This window comes from Thermobia domestica, chromosome 3, assembly GCF_964235325.1.
Source record: "Thermobia domestica chromosome 3, izTheDome1.hap1.1, whole genome shotgun sequence".
NCBI lineage: Eukaryota > Metazoa > Arthropoda > Insecta > Zygentoma > Lepismatidae > Thermobia > Thermobia domestica.
The window spans coordinates 5243672-5259403 of NC_137456.1; the positions used below are offsets into that span (position 1 = coordinate 5243672).

Sequence of the window (15732 nt, forward strand, 5' to 3'; positions counted from 1 at the left end):
ATTATTCACTAGTTTTTTCAATCTTTAAACAATTTTCAGATCGTGTATTTTACGAAACTTACTACATGATGTTTGGATATTCTTTCCAAATCTAGTAGCAGAAAGAGACGAAACCAATAAAACATCTTTGGTGATTAACAGCCTTGATAAAAGATACAAAAACATTAAAAGACGAACATTTACAAGTACAAACATTTAATGTTTATTCTAAAGTAATATACTTCGTCTAATACAGCTATTCGTGAATATGTCAAATTCTTTCTAGACAACCAGTGACTTATATAATATATATAGATAGAAAGCGGACATTTACAAGCTGAAACAGCGAACATGTAGGTACTTTAATGTATCTGTTTAGTTAATTGCCATATAAAATACAAATTTTGACCCATACGTTCTGAGCTCTTCCAAAAACTTTCCAACGTATTCTTTGATTGTATTTAATAACTAAAATGTTTCCCGCTAATTAAACTTCACATACTATGACAGTTATTTTCCCTAGAGAACACCTGAGAAATAAGGGAAGTGTGCAGAAAAAAATAGAATTTATTAGTTTTTTATTTCATGAATTATTACTGGAGTTCACAATCCAACTTTAATGATAGTGATGTGTCAGTAGAAAAACTAACAAAAAAATAACTTTCCAAGAGTATTAAAAATTACTATTGGCACTTAATGCTGTTTTCATTCTAAAACGGAACCTTTTCCCGTCTAGGGATACGTAACAATTCCAGTCAATTAAATAGCACAATTTGATGCCATCATGCATGAAGATGTTAGAGAAGTCGGTATTAATTGTAGTTACTTTACTATTTATGACAGGAAGATGAAGAAAATAATCTCTTACCAAATTACATGCCCCTAACACATCTCTTACACATCATTTGTGGACTGGGTTTCACACGAAAACAGTAATTTTTGTTTTGAATAACTCTCGCAGTTTTACTTTTGTTACTTATGAGTAGTGCTTATATTTTTCCCGAAGCAAGCCTGTTCCGACATCAGATAAACAGAGTAGTGGTCTATCATATAGGAATCCATGATCAAATTTTGGGACTTGCTTACATGGACAAAACTTATTTCGCGCACATCTTAACCTTATTTATATCTTTGTGTTATATTGGTTTCATCGTAATTCTGGTAAGAACTCCAAGTATATTCTTTGTTAGTGAAAACAGTGTAGTCTCCAATTGAGGTCGAGTAGTACAATATCAAAACAAGTCAATGTAAACTGTGCAGATACACGTACAAAATTGTTCTATGCTTTCAAAACATTTCAGGTACTTATCCTTACTATTGAATATCATATTATTCAGGACAAAATCTAAACACAAGAATTAAGAAGTAAAATGTTTATACAGTGAAACCACGTGTACAATAAATATTAGAACACATCTATTATAACGTTTCTAGAAAGTTGATACTCTCGTTATACGCTCTTATCCAAATCATGAACCACACTTCAAATTTATTTTATATTTTGGTTTCTTTAATGATGGTCATTACTCTTTTTAAAGACAGTAAGTCTCTCTGAATTTTTGACTACAGTTTTGATTTGTATGTATATCAATTGTAGTAATTACGTCTTATGCGTTAAATTTTTGAAATATGGCAAATCATGATTAGAATTAAAGGTATGTATAGTTTCCACTGCTTCAACATAAAAAACTGAGTTATCGTTAGCAAATTTAAATTTACTTTTGATAAAACAAATACATTGTTACAATTAACAATATGTATGTTTATATTTCGCAGTATGTTGAAGGTGAAATTGAAGATTGATCAGCATTTGTGCAACATAGCACTATTAATTTTCTTTTGCTCTAAGGTAATTACCAAAGCTCACCTTAAATCGTGACATTAGTGGGCAGAAAGTGTTACCTTTCCGTCACGCATGAAACATTTCTTTCTTAAATAAAACAATATAAATATAAGTGTGTTTTAATTATTCATTAATGGGTTCCTCCGTGGCTAAGCGGTTAGCGTACGCGCCTTTTGCGTGTGGGAGACCCCGGCTTTGATTCCCGGCGGGAGCTCATGTGGTTCGGATTCCACGTTAATCAGTAGGTCCACGTCTCATATAGCCTTGCTGCTGAACGGGACGTTAAACTCAAAATCAACTCAACTCAATTATTCATTAATGATTAAACCTAATCATTCTGATGGTTTTAATATAATATAACTACCAATTGGATGTTTCTTCTCGTTTAATGGCCTGCTTAATTAGAGTACAGCGACTATCTCAGCCGTTAAGCTGTATGAGCAATGAACATACAAAAACTCTTTTCGAGCTATCAACCAGGTGAAGATATTGACATTCTGACGTTTCGAATTCAGACATCGCATTCATCTTTAGAGATTGTAATGAAGAGGCCGAAGACGTGAGCATGTATGATTATTTAGATGTATATATAGTTTTGATCAGTGATATCCAATTATAATGAGCCTGAGGGCCATAACCGTCTTTACTAGTAAAGTGGAATAATAATAATAATAATAATAATAATAATAATAATAATAATAATAATAATAATAATAATAATAATAATAATAATAATAATAATAATAATAATTATTATTATTATTATTATTATTATTATTATTATTATTATTATTATTATTACGCTACAAAAGAAAAATATAAAAAAAGTTATTTGAAATATTACCTATTCAATCTGTGACAAATGAGGGTGACTAGCAGCGTTTACAAGGGCTGAGATATCTACATAAATTCCTGTTGTTGTGAGCCACAGGAGATGTAAAAGAAAAGAATTTCCAAGGCAGTTTCTGAAGCGACTCTTCACAATTTTCATGGTGGTAAATGCACTTTCACACAAAATAAGTACTATCAAACATTGACACTCTTTTCCGACCAAACTCACAGTTTTTAGGGAAAGGTGCTGTCGTGGATATCCGCGCCCTTTGTTGTACAGAAGCGCTAACTGGATGCGTTATTTCGAAAGAAGAGTGGAAACGTTAAACGAATGAATAAATATAAATGAAAATACTATCAGTAATAAAAGTTGTGAATCGTGAAAGCTTTGTGGGCCGCAGAAAATGGTTTGGCGGGCCGCCATTTGGACAGCACTGGTGTAGATGCTCACGTCTCCGGTCTCTTCACTACAAGCCCTGAAGATGAATGTGATGTCTGCATTCGAAACTTCGGATGCCAATATCTTCACCAGGCTGATAGCCCGAGAAAACTTCATAAAATCACGTCGCCAGGAAAAAATTAAGTCTTTCTATGGACATACAACTTGACGTGGAATCCGAAGCACATGAATTCGTAACGGCTATCGAACTCGGGTCTTCGCGCCAAAGGTATGTATGACTATCATGTAGTCAGGTGGGAGCACACTTGATGGAACCTGGTCAACCATAAAGTACTACGAATTGGTTTCAAATATCTTGATAAAGAAACGTACTGATGGTCAAATATTAACAGTATTTTGCCTTTTTTAAACATAAACATACATATGGACCTTTTGTAAATCCACAAACTCGTACTCCGGTTCTTCTAAATATTAAATTTATTTTAAAGAGTAACACAGTATATAAATATGAGGTAAAAATAGAACATAGTTTTTCTGAATGTTCGTAGTTTACGAAACCAATTTTTGGTAAAAAAGAAATATTACTAATAAATTTAACTGGCGAGGAAAATACTTGGGGAAGTTTAAAACGATCAGGAAGTACGGGTTATGCTTACTATTTTTGATACGATTCCCGACTTTCTATTTATTATCAATTCTGTTGCACTTACTCGAATGTGCTATTGCTTTTAGATTTAGCCGTGTTGATGTAACAAATCATATTTTTTGGTAATGTTTTCATAAATACCATTATTATCTAAAGTAAAGTAATATAGAACTGGAAAAGAGATACAGAGCTTTACAAAATTAAATGGATTTACATAAGATCTCGTTTCAGAAATCATTACACTCTGTTGATATTTCTGTGACTTATGACGGGCTTAATTGCTATGCTGATTGCAATTAAACATTCCCCATCTTCGTTGCCAGCTCCTTTTGCTGCAGTTGCATGGCTTCCACCCAGTAGACAATAGTAAAGACGAGGAAACAAAGAGGAAACACAAACAACGAGGCGAGATCAATGTTCCCCTTCTCAGAAGTAAACTTGTTGATGCATCCTCTCTCCTTCTTCTTGTTCTTCATCTCCTCATCCTGAAGAGTCTCTATTTCCAGATTCAAAGCCTCTTCCATCGTCTGCAAAAGGAACGAATATCTTTTAGAAATATGTAGGATAGGAGCGGTTGAGAATGGTGAAAGTAAACGGTTAAATGTGCGGTTTGGGTACAGAATTTCGCAGCCAGAACCTCGCCTGACCAAAATATCGTCCGGCCAAAACCTCGCAACCCAAAACCTTGCGTTCCAAAATCTCGCCTGGTCGAAACCTTGCGGTCCTGATCTCGCGACACAGAATCTCGCCTGGCCTAAACTACGTGGAACGTAATCTCGCCTGGGAAGAAATGTCGTCAGTATAAAACGTCGTCACGACGATTTCTTCTATATATAACATAATTGCATTAAAATAATAACAAGAAATAAATAGTATTGCGTGCTTTGGAAGTCTCTCTCTCAAATAAACATGAAAATTACTATGTGACATCATATCTCTTGAGCCATCCAACCGATCTCGATCAAATTTTCCACATATATGAGGTTCCGGCCAGGATGAAGGAAATGGTGAAATGAAGATAGAGGGAGGAAACGGTAATAACTCCAAGAAAATCAAAGTACACGATGTTCTTCTTCTTCTTCTTCTTCTTATTCTTCTTCTTCTTCTTCTTCTTCTTCTTCTTCTTATTATTATTATTATTATTATTATTATTATTTGTAATATGAAATTGCATATTAAGAAACTCATTGGATAAATTTTAAGGAGAGGTTTTATCACAGGCTTTGACCAAGCGAGAGTTTGGTCGGCGAAGTTTTGACCAAGTGAGGTTTTGGCCCACGAAGTTTTGGGTGGCGACGTTTTGACCACGCGAGCTTTTGGGCGGCGAGGGTTTGTCCACCCTAGGTTTTGGGTGGGGAGGTTCTGACCAAGTGAGGTTTTGGCGCGGGAGATTTTGGGCGGGACCTTTCTATAGCATATTCCATCTGTTTTTTCCACTTTGTAGCAGTGAATGACAACCGTTGCTGATGAAAGTTTGGTTAATGCTTAGAACTAGAATGTTAATGGAACTCGAAAGCATATTCAAAAATCTGGATGCATACTTATGTATTGGAAAACACTGCGGAAATGGAATTGGAATCTACATTATGGCTATTGAGGTGGCTATATAACCACAAAACCTGCAATCTTGCATCCAACTGAAACTTTTCAAATTGGCAAATAGTTCTGTGATATATCATTTGCTGTTAGAAAGTGACCGAAAGAACTGATCCATTATCGGTTTTTACTTAATTTTATTCCTGTAAGACAGTTTCGTATGTCAATGTGTGAGATGACCAGTTACACTACATACATTGTGATGATCAAATCGTTCAACGTACACTATAAAGTTTTTTTTTCCCTCCAGACTTGGATTCTTTTAAGTCCTTCAGGATTATACTGTTACCCGAGTACATTATGAGCAGCTGCAGTTTACGGACGCTGTTGGTTATCACATAGACGAAACCATCTTTTCGTGCTCCGCAGCTAAACAAATGTGGAACGTGAGGTTTGGAGATTGTGATGGCCACTTCACTGGCCAGAGCGAGTTACTAGAAAATTGCTGATCCAGTCATTTTCGGACTTGAACCTCATAGCACAAAGGGTCAGAATAATGCTGCAAGTCTGTTGAGAACACGCGAAATGCAAAGATGATGGACAACTCACCTCTTATAACAGTTGCGCATATCGGTCATCATTCGATGTACCATCAATGATTAACAGACATGTAAAGCGTATGGCTTATTCTCCACACCGCAGCATGTTTAATGTCTACTCACATACTGGCATGCATCACTACAGTGTGGGTTTTGTCTGACAAGTACCAATTGTTCTGTTGATTTTTCTTCGCTACTTAGGAAGAGAAATGCTGTGTTTTGAGAAAGGCATGGATTAATATGGCATTGTTGTCTATTGACAACTCTAATTAGAGATTGCTGACACGGGACGGTCTCACAAGTTGTCGCTAAAATCTGATTGCCACATAGCACATCTGGTAGTGCATCATGAGAAATGAACAATACCAAAATTGAAGGTGCTATGGACCAGAAGGATAGGAGCTAAAGGGCTTCAAAATTTGAGTATCCAAAAAATTATATCATGGAATTATGTACGTTTAAAGTAAATATCTTGAAAACCGTTAAAGCAATCAAAACAAAAGTTGCACTAATATTATGAGAACAAAATGCCCTATCGAAAACCATAAACAATTTTGCCATAGGTGAAGTAGTGTTGCAAATTCAGCATAAAATATTTTGTTTGAAATAGCAACATATACAAATGTGCACTGTATCACTAAACATAACAGTGAAGTGTAGTGGTACAGTGTTGCACGCTGTCGGAGCTACATGTGCTGAAAATGTACAATGGAGAAGTCTGATATGTGCCAACAACGGGAAATAAAGGAATGCACTAGAAACAAGTGAGGATTTTGCATTATACTTCTCTAGCTCCGATGAATAAACAGACAACTCGCAATAACAAAATGATGCACGCGAGGAAAATGATACACGCGAGGAACAAAATGATACACGCGAAATTGATACACGTGTTTTCTATTTCTGTAAACTGGTTCTCGATTATCTTATCAGTATTTGGAAGAATAGTTTCTTGGTTTCTGTATTTCGTGTTAAGTGACATATTCTTTTACTTCCTTTCCTACATACCATATGATTATGTTACTGTACACTGTAATATTGTCATATTCACATTGGAAATATAATTATTTTATTACTACCTCATTTCGTTTTTAGTCATCCAGTATAGTTGTGTGGTCTAGGAGGCTAGACAACCGACATATTAGGCATCGTGGGTTCCAAATCCCGCCTCGGACATATTATTGTTGCACTTTTTACCTTACATTGCATTGTAATCTTTCTCTTTCATAGGGATTCGGATCCCACTTTACACTCGTATACCTAGATATACATTCAAAGCTGACACAGGACGTAAAAAGGGCATAACACAATTTCATATTTCAAATGCATCAATATTTTGAGACACTACGGACATTTGTATATGGTGCAAACTATTTTTATTCTGAGTTCTAACACTGCTTCACTTATGACAACATTGTTTATGGTTTTTGATAGGGCGTTTTGTTCTCATTATATTGTGCAACTTTTGTTTTGATTGCTTTAACGGTTATCAAGATATTTACTTTAAATATACATAATTCCATGATATATTTCTTTTGGATATTCAAATTTTGAAGCCCTTTAGCTCCTATTTTTCTGGTCCAAAGCACCTTAAATTTTGCTAATGTTCATTTCTCATGATGCTCTATCAAATGTGCTATGTGGCAATCATATTTTAGTGACAATTTGTGGAACCTTCCTGTGTGAGATTTTCTTGGGTCACTCTGTATGTATTTTCCCTATAGGAACACACCATTCCTTACAATTTTGAGAGCAAAAGGCCTCCAATATACCCTATATTAGAGAATATCCTATGTTAAATTTAACATATGTTGAGAAAACTTAGATTTATCAACAAAATTAGTCTATGGTACAAATAATTGTTGTACTTGAAAATTATAATTAAAGAAAATCATTTGAGTTTTTGTGTGATAACTAATCAACAATGCTTACCCTTTCTTGTGGGATTCCATTATGAGTCATCACGAACACCTTATTCTTCTGCGACTTTTTCAGACTCTTGTTTTCTTCCATTTCTTTAACTCCCTCGTTTTGTTTAGATTTTCGTTTGAAACGCATGCTGTAGAGAACGATAGCGTATTCCATCATTGCAGCAACGATAAACCCCATGCAGCATATCACCCAGATCTCGATCGGTTTTACGTCCAGAGATTTTGGCAGAGTTTGTCTGAAAAGACAATGAAAATGATGTGTGTACAAAAAATGTCTAAAAACTGATACTACAAACAGTCGTGGTGTAAAGTGCAATTAAAGAATCAAAGTAGTCATTAGGATATGGAAATGAAAATACCATGATTCAAATATGTGAAATTGCATTTGGACTAAGTTCTCTCAGCTGGTTACAAGCATTATTCGGACACAATTTCGGTCACAGCTATATCATGAAAGTTTCTCCGAAAACCTATAAGGAAAGGTTTTGTTAAGTGAATTGCTGTGGTATAGGAAAGAGGGCATTTCTTGGATATTTGCTGTACTACCATGAGCAAAATAAATGACGCGTCTCTTTATTTTGAAGTTTTTTGAAAATATCTCCGTTTTCTTTATATGTTCGAAATTTCGGAAGGTTTCCCCAGCAGGACAGGTTAATAACAAACCCGTTTTTAATATTTGTGTTAGATATTAGCTTAAAATAAAGAAATTAGAAGCAAAAAACATTAAATCGACAGAAATCTCGAGAATTACCAACTCTGCTAAAGTGGGAAATTTTCAAGAACACGAGGGAATTCTGCAGTTCAACACGAAGCAGCGACATCTATGACATTGAGAGAAATGTGGATTAAATCTACAAACTAAACTTTTAACGAATATTTCTAGTATGTCTTATTATATGCATTATCTGCAAACTCCAAATATATGAATATATGCTAAGTATTAACATAAAGATAGAGCAAATAGTGGAAATTATCTATGGAAAAGGACGAATTGGTAGGACGATCGTAATGAAATATCGTCTTTACCGGAACAGGCTCAGTTCACGTAAAAAAACAAATAGCTCAGTTAGTTAAAGCAACGAGTCTGTATGCTGAAGGTAGCGGGTTCGATCCCCTGGAAGTACCGTTATCATTTTTATCACTACACTACGGTTATTTTTTTAATTTTTTTATTTGGGAAAGAATCAAATTGTAACGTATGTGTAAAACTCATGACGATACCAAAAAAAGAAAAAATGCTGTTGTCGCACTTGCAGTAGCGTCCTTAATTTTGTTTGCAAAGTTTCGTAATTATTTCCCCTGTGCTCACTGCTCACCATATGCTCGCTGGCGCATAACGAATGTTTCCCAGTAAATGTTAATTCTAATTTGGAGAATTTTATAAAGTTTCACAATATTTCTCACTAGATAGTCTTCTATCTACGTGTTTGGATATTTTGATAACAGATTTCCCTATTAAATGTTTAATTTTCCCTAGATGTTTAATTACGGAAAAGTTTTACAATGTATTTGTATTGAATTGAAATTGTTTTGAATTTACTACATAAGGTAAGTAGACCGAAGGAGGAGAACTCAAGTAATTGATATTCTACGTAAAAGCAACCTATTGTAGAATGATGATGCTTCTTACCTTCAGCACATAATCTTTACGTTAGAGAGTCAGACAGAGAAAAATCCTGGTTTTTCCTCCTCTATGACCACCCATCTTAAACCTCTACATATCATTGTTCGTCTCACAAAATTTCGGCGCTCCAAAAACATTCAAATAATAATAATAATAATAATAATAATAATAATAATAATAATAATAATAATAATAATAATAATCCTGAATATGCCATCCTTACATAATGTAGGATATCTTAGTTTCCTAGTTTAAATCTTAAATATCTTAGTTTAAAATGCTTTCTTTAGTACTTATTTGAGCAACCATGTAGGAGGGGGTACGACTTTTTATTTTGCCCCTCTCATTTCAGTAGCCTTCCAACAGAAAGTAATTTTTGATAAGCAGGACAGACAAAATGAATAAGAAATATATTTACAGCATCCTCTCCCCTTTCATGATTGGAATATCACGTAATATTCTTTATTCTACGAAAGATGGCCCTGTGCGGTTAGGGGTAGGTAACTAAAAAAATACCTAATATATAGCGCCCCTTGATTGTAATATTACCGCTTCTTTATTTGTACGAGGGAGCCCCTACACAATCAAGGGTGACAAAAAGAATAGGAAGAGTGTCTATTGATTCCAGTGGTGGATCCAACACGAACTCCTGGGGGAGGGGAGGGGAAGTGAAACATTCTTTTGATGATGTGAAGCTGTCACAAATTACCACTTAACTAAACTAAACAATAGTGGGGGGAACCGGAACCCAGTCAATTTAAATTGATGTAAAAGTTTAATTTTTGGCTTCATATTAAAGTTTTGGTTTCAAATGAGAATTTCAGTCCAAGTGGTCAATGATCAAATCTCGTGGGGCTCTTCAGTGTAGGCTAATACGGCCCCCTTATGAGAAAAGGCAAAATTATTAACATGTTTATAACTTTCGAATTTTTCGTCTATTTTAAAGAAATATTTTGCTTCGTATTAAAGTGTTGGTTCCAAATGACAAATTCAGTCCGAGTGGACAATGATCAAATCTCCGGGGGGGTCTTCAGTATAGGGGGCTACGGCTCGCTTATGGGAAAAGGCAAAAATATGAAAATGCTTATAACTTCCGAATTTTCCGTCTATTTTAAAGAAATTATTGGCTTCATATTAAAGTCTTGGCTTCAAATTACAATTTCAGTCCGTGTGGACAATGATCAAATCTCGGAGGGCTCTTCGGTGTAGGGGTTTCGGCTTCTTTATGGGACAAGATTCACGTAGTTGATATTGCAAAATTGTTTTGTATATATAAGTGGAAACTTGCACCATTTCGTTAATTTTACCTCTTATGTTTTGCAGATTCATATTCCAAGCAATAGTTACTTCGCAGAGCTAAAAGAAGGCACTTACTAGTTTCATTAAAATGAAATGTCTTTTATGAGAGGAGCAGACGAACGAACAGGCACCCAAACGTTGGTTGAGTCGTACGGTTGAAACTCGTTTAGCTCGCTTCAATTATTATTATTATTATTATTATTATTATTATTATTATTAATAATAATAATAATAATAATAATATTAATATTAATAATAATAATAATAATAATAATAATAATAATAATAATAATAATAATAATAATAATAATAATAATAAAGCATTACAGGGACCTTTGGTGCAGGGGGTTCGTGGCTCGATTCCACTTCGTGCCAAGTGAAATTTGAGGTGGACAAATACCGTGTGCATGGGTATTTGTTTTCTTGAGATTTTCCATTTTCCTCCCACTTTCTTCATTTCACCATTTCATTCATCATCATTCTCCCTTAGCGTAAGTGCATAATCGTCCAACGTTAAACTAGATATTGCAATTTCAATAATAATAATAATAATAATTAATTCAACTGAAAGGACTGTAATTTATGTGGACAGCAATTATCATAAATATGCAACCATTATAAAAACAATGCTTTGAGTTGAAAGATAATCCTTCCCAAGTGTTAACGAATGCGCACGAGATACGACATGTCTCGAGAAAGAGACAAGACGCGCTTTGTGACATCCAAGATAATACGAGGCAAATGTTTTGGACACGAGATAGCTTGTAAAATGTCTCGTCTTGTCTGGAATGTCTCGAAAACAAAATTCTAAGTTTTAAAATTATTTTTCAAGATCTATTCTCTCAGAAGTAGTTCTCTGCCTTAAAATTAATAACGACATTTGTGATTTAAAAAAAGATAAACAATGCCTAAAGTTAGTAGTTAACTTTTCGAAAAGAAGCTTCATTAAGGGTGAACCTGAAAGATGTCCACAAACTTCGGGAGGTGATTCGTGACATCAAAAGGAGACAAATGGTCCTCTTGCAGTTTTCGAATTCAGCTTCGTTGTCGAGATACAGGGTTGCCAACTGGTCGTGTTTGAGAAACTCACTGGGAATAAATTCAAGTCCAAGAATAAACTACTACTCATATATTTTTCAGGTCAATTGACTTATACCATGTTGTAAGGTCAAATATTTATTTATGAAGTGTGTACAAAATTCGCCAGGGTCTTTTGTGAGAAAATCGTCGAGAAAAAGTCACCTCCAAGAATAAACTACCCCTCGTAAATTTTTCTAAGAGAAATATCTGATACTGCAATATAGGGTTGTTAATTAAATATTGATTAATGAAAAATAAACAAAATTGTTAAAACCATTTTTGAGAAAATAGCGTTTTTCGATTTTCGGCTGTTTGTAAACCACATTTATTTTAGGTGGTAGGAAAAATGGAAAAGCTCCTGTAAGAATACTAAGTAAACCCTAAGTTTAAAATTTGGTGTAGATAAGTTGAACGGTATGGCCTCTAGGCGAGTGCATATAAAAGTGTGCCGAACGGACGGACCGGAAGGACGGGTGTCGAAAAGTCACATTTTCGATAAGTAGACGCCATGAAACACGTAAATCCGTTGAAATCTGAATTTGATATTATTTTCACAATCACTATATTTTCTTCTCTCTTTTGTCGCTCGAAAAAGAAAAGCCTGAGTTTACCACAAAAAGCTAGGGAGTTTCTCAAAAAATATTCAATTACAGGGCCACCGCACTAAACTTTTTCAATTCAATTTCTTAACTGTGTTAGGCCGCAGTTGTTACTGAAGTGTGTATTTGGATAATACGAATAAAATTATCGTATTATTCAAATACATCGAATGTCAGATTATCGAATAAAAATCTTCGATTGAAGAAAATCCATACTACAAAACGAACTCACACTTTGAGCACATTTTCATTAGACATATAATAGACCAATTAATGCAATCATTGTTTATGAACTATGAAAAAAATCAAATGAGTCACTTTGGGAAAGTCATTCAAAAAGAACACGTCAGGAGTAACCTACCTCTTGTGAATTGTTTCGAACAATGAGTTAAGATATACTTTTGGTTATTAATGAAATATTTATTTGCGAAATTTGAACAAAATCGCCTGTCGTTCGAGAAAATTGTCGGGGAAAAAACTTTGACCCCAAAAATAAACTATCCGTTGTAATTGTTTTTCATAGAAATGACTTATACTAAAATATAGGGTTATTAATGAAATACTTATTTATGAATTATCAATAAAATTGTCCGAGTAATTTTTGAGAAAATCGTGAGGGAAAAATAACTCCCCGAATAAACTATCTCTTGAGGATTCTTTCAGGGTAAGCGAGTTATTCCATATTACTAGGTTTTTAATGAAATATTTATTTCTGAGTACGAACAAAATTGCTTGACTCATTTTTGAGAAAACGGTGGAGGAAAAACACCCACAAGAGTAAACTACCCCTCGCATATTTTTTCAGGACAAACGAGTTTTGCCATATTGTTCGGTTATTAACGAAATATTTATTTTTGAAATATGAATAAACTCTTTTGAGTCGTTTTTGAGAAAATCGCCCAGACAACACTCCACCAAGAATAAACTACCCCTCGCATTTTTTTTAGGACAAACGAGTTATGCCATATTGATAAGTTATTAATGAAATCTTTATTTATGAAATATGAACGAAAACATTTGAGTCCATTTTGAGAAAATCACTGAGAAAAAACTCACCCCCTTAGTATAAACTACCCCTTGTAGATTTTTCTCAGATAAATGCCTTATACCACAAAATAGGGTTGCTAATTAAATATTGATTTATAAAAAAAGAAAGAAAACAAGAAAGTTAGAGCCAGTTATGAGAAAATATCTTTTTTTTATTTTCATCGTACAGGAAACTACCCTTGTTTTGGGAGTAGGAGAAATAAAAAAAAACTATAGGAAATACTATACAAATCTTAAACTAAAATTTGGTGCAGATAAGTTGAACGGTATGGCTTCTAGGCAAGTGCATAGAAAAGTGTAGCGAACGGACGGACGAACTGATGGACATGTATCGAAAAATAACTTTTTTCGGTGTTAGGGGCTATAATACGTGTAAATTCGTTGAAATGTCAAATTTGATTTTTTTTCGAACACCATACTTTCTTCTCTCATTTGTCACTTCAAAGTAAAAGGAACTCAGAACTACAGATAAAAGACACCTACTTTTACACATAGACATTTATTGATTTAAAACTGTTTTAATTTGTGTCATTTCACTTCCAATTGAAAGGTTTTACAATGATTAACGGCATACCAATGACGAGACGGAAGTTTTCAGGAAGTAAATGCATTCAGAAGTCTAGACTGCATTACAGCCTGTTTTTATTTCTGCAATTGTTAACAGCTGTAATTTCGTCCAAACGCTACATGAAATAATTTTTGGTTGACGTCAATGTATTACTATTTTAGTATTGTTCTCTTCAGACTTGGTCGAAGTTTTGTCTTAACGGTTATACATTTTTTCTTTCTTATTTCATCGTTACACATAAGAACAAAATGTTATGGTGAGTGGATAGATTCGAACCTACGAACATTGAGTTTATATTCTTCCAACACTTTACCAATGGACCAAGCTTTGTCTTCACGTTAACGCCCGGTTACAGGGTTTACTACGATTTAAATAAAATGGCTGGCTGTTAGAATTCCCTGCTCACATATTTCGATAAATAATTTTCATTGCTTCGGAGATACGTAGAGCAATGTTTAGATACACATTTTAGGAGAGTGAATGTTGGTGTATATAATAATTTCATGCCAGGTAAAAGCTAGATAAGTTTCGATAAAATGTTTCATATGTAGTTCTCAATAATAAGCTTGCTGTTCGGAGTGAAGTTCCAAGGTTCAGCATTGCCTAGCAGTTTTTGCTATTAATATCCTTTCTAACAATATTGGCAGTGGACAAAAGTTAGCCCGTGTTGAAGCTTTTTGCTCCTAATTTAGTTATTTTACTTACTTAAGGAATATATTGAAAATTGTCAGCAGGCACGTATGCAGTAATTTATTTCGGGAGAAGTCCGACTTCAATATTAGGATAAATTATAATAAAATTTAAAAGATAATCCTTAAATTTAGGCTAAATTTACAGAGAAGTTGGGATTTCAGAGGGGAGTCCGGACCACCTGGACCCACCCCTAAATGCGTCCTTGTTTGTCAGTAACGTTTCCTCATTTTGAAACCCTCAAAAACTTCGGATATATAAAGGAAAACGAGTTATTTTCGATAAAATATCACTTCAGAAGACGCGACAGTTTTATTCCACATGGTGGTATCCCAAGTTCACAAGGGCAAGAATTCATTAATTTTGATTCTCTGTCATTGTGCTCTATCGAAAGGTTAGGTTTGTAACATATTACTCCTACGAACAAGCATGACTGGCAGATAGGAGTACTGAACACAACTCCAGAGAAATGCATGCTGAACTCTACGCTTTGGTGATTTGCCCTCAAGGTCAATCGAGTGGTAATTCAGTTCCGTCTCTGTTCTTAAGCCATGTTCGTATTACTTCGAACAGTTTTGATAATGAAAAGCATGCCTCTTAATATAACAGACTTCTTTCTCGTAAGGAATCGAAACTCAGTTGGTCAGAGCAACTAGTCTGTAAGAATTAGGTTGTTAGTTAGTTAGGAGCCCAGTACGAGTAAGGGTTTTTATTACTATTGTTTTTATCTTTTTATGTGAGGAAAAATCAAATTGTGACATCGCGATATCAAATGTATTTGATTAGGTAGCTTTGTCTTAGCTAAACTTTAAACATCAGTAACCGTCGAAATTATTTCACCAACTGATCACTTACTGAACATTTCATACACGTCAAACCAGTGGCATAACATGAAGGTTAACCTCTCCTCCGCAGTCATTAGTTATGCGTCCGTACTTTCAAGGGCGGACTAAGGGCCGGGTGACTGCCCGGGGCGCCAGAGAAAGAGGGGCACCAAAACGAGCCTCAAAAAGTAAATTTTATAATGTGCTTTCTACTGACGTTTTTGGTTTATATTCTT

The 15732-nt window shown here is 34.5% G+C and overlaps 1 protein-coding gene across 1 annotated transcript in view; it reads right to left on the reverse strand.

Moving 5' to 3' along the window:
- Nucleotides 1-3995: 3995 nt before the first annotated feature.
- The window catches only part of LOC145681354 (glycine receptor subunit alpha-2-like), a 28367-nt gene continuing 16630 nt past the window's right edge, over nt 3996-15732 (reverse strand). Inside the window, exons 6-7 of the mRNA XM_081753008.1 lie at nt 7767-8001; nt 3996-4226 (exon numbers count right to left, since the gene is read on the reverse strand). Coding sequence (XP_081609134.1) covers nt 3996-4226; nt 7767-8001 — 466 coding nt within the window. The remainder of the gene's footprint in view (nt 4227-7766; nt 8002-15732) is intronic.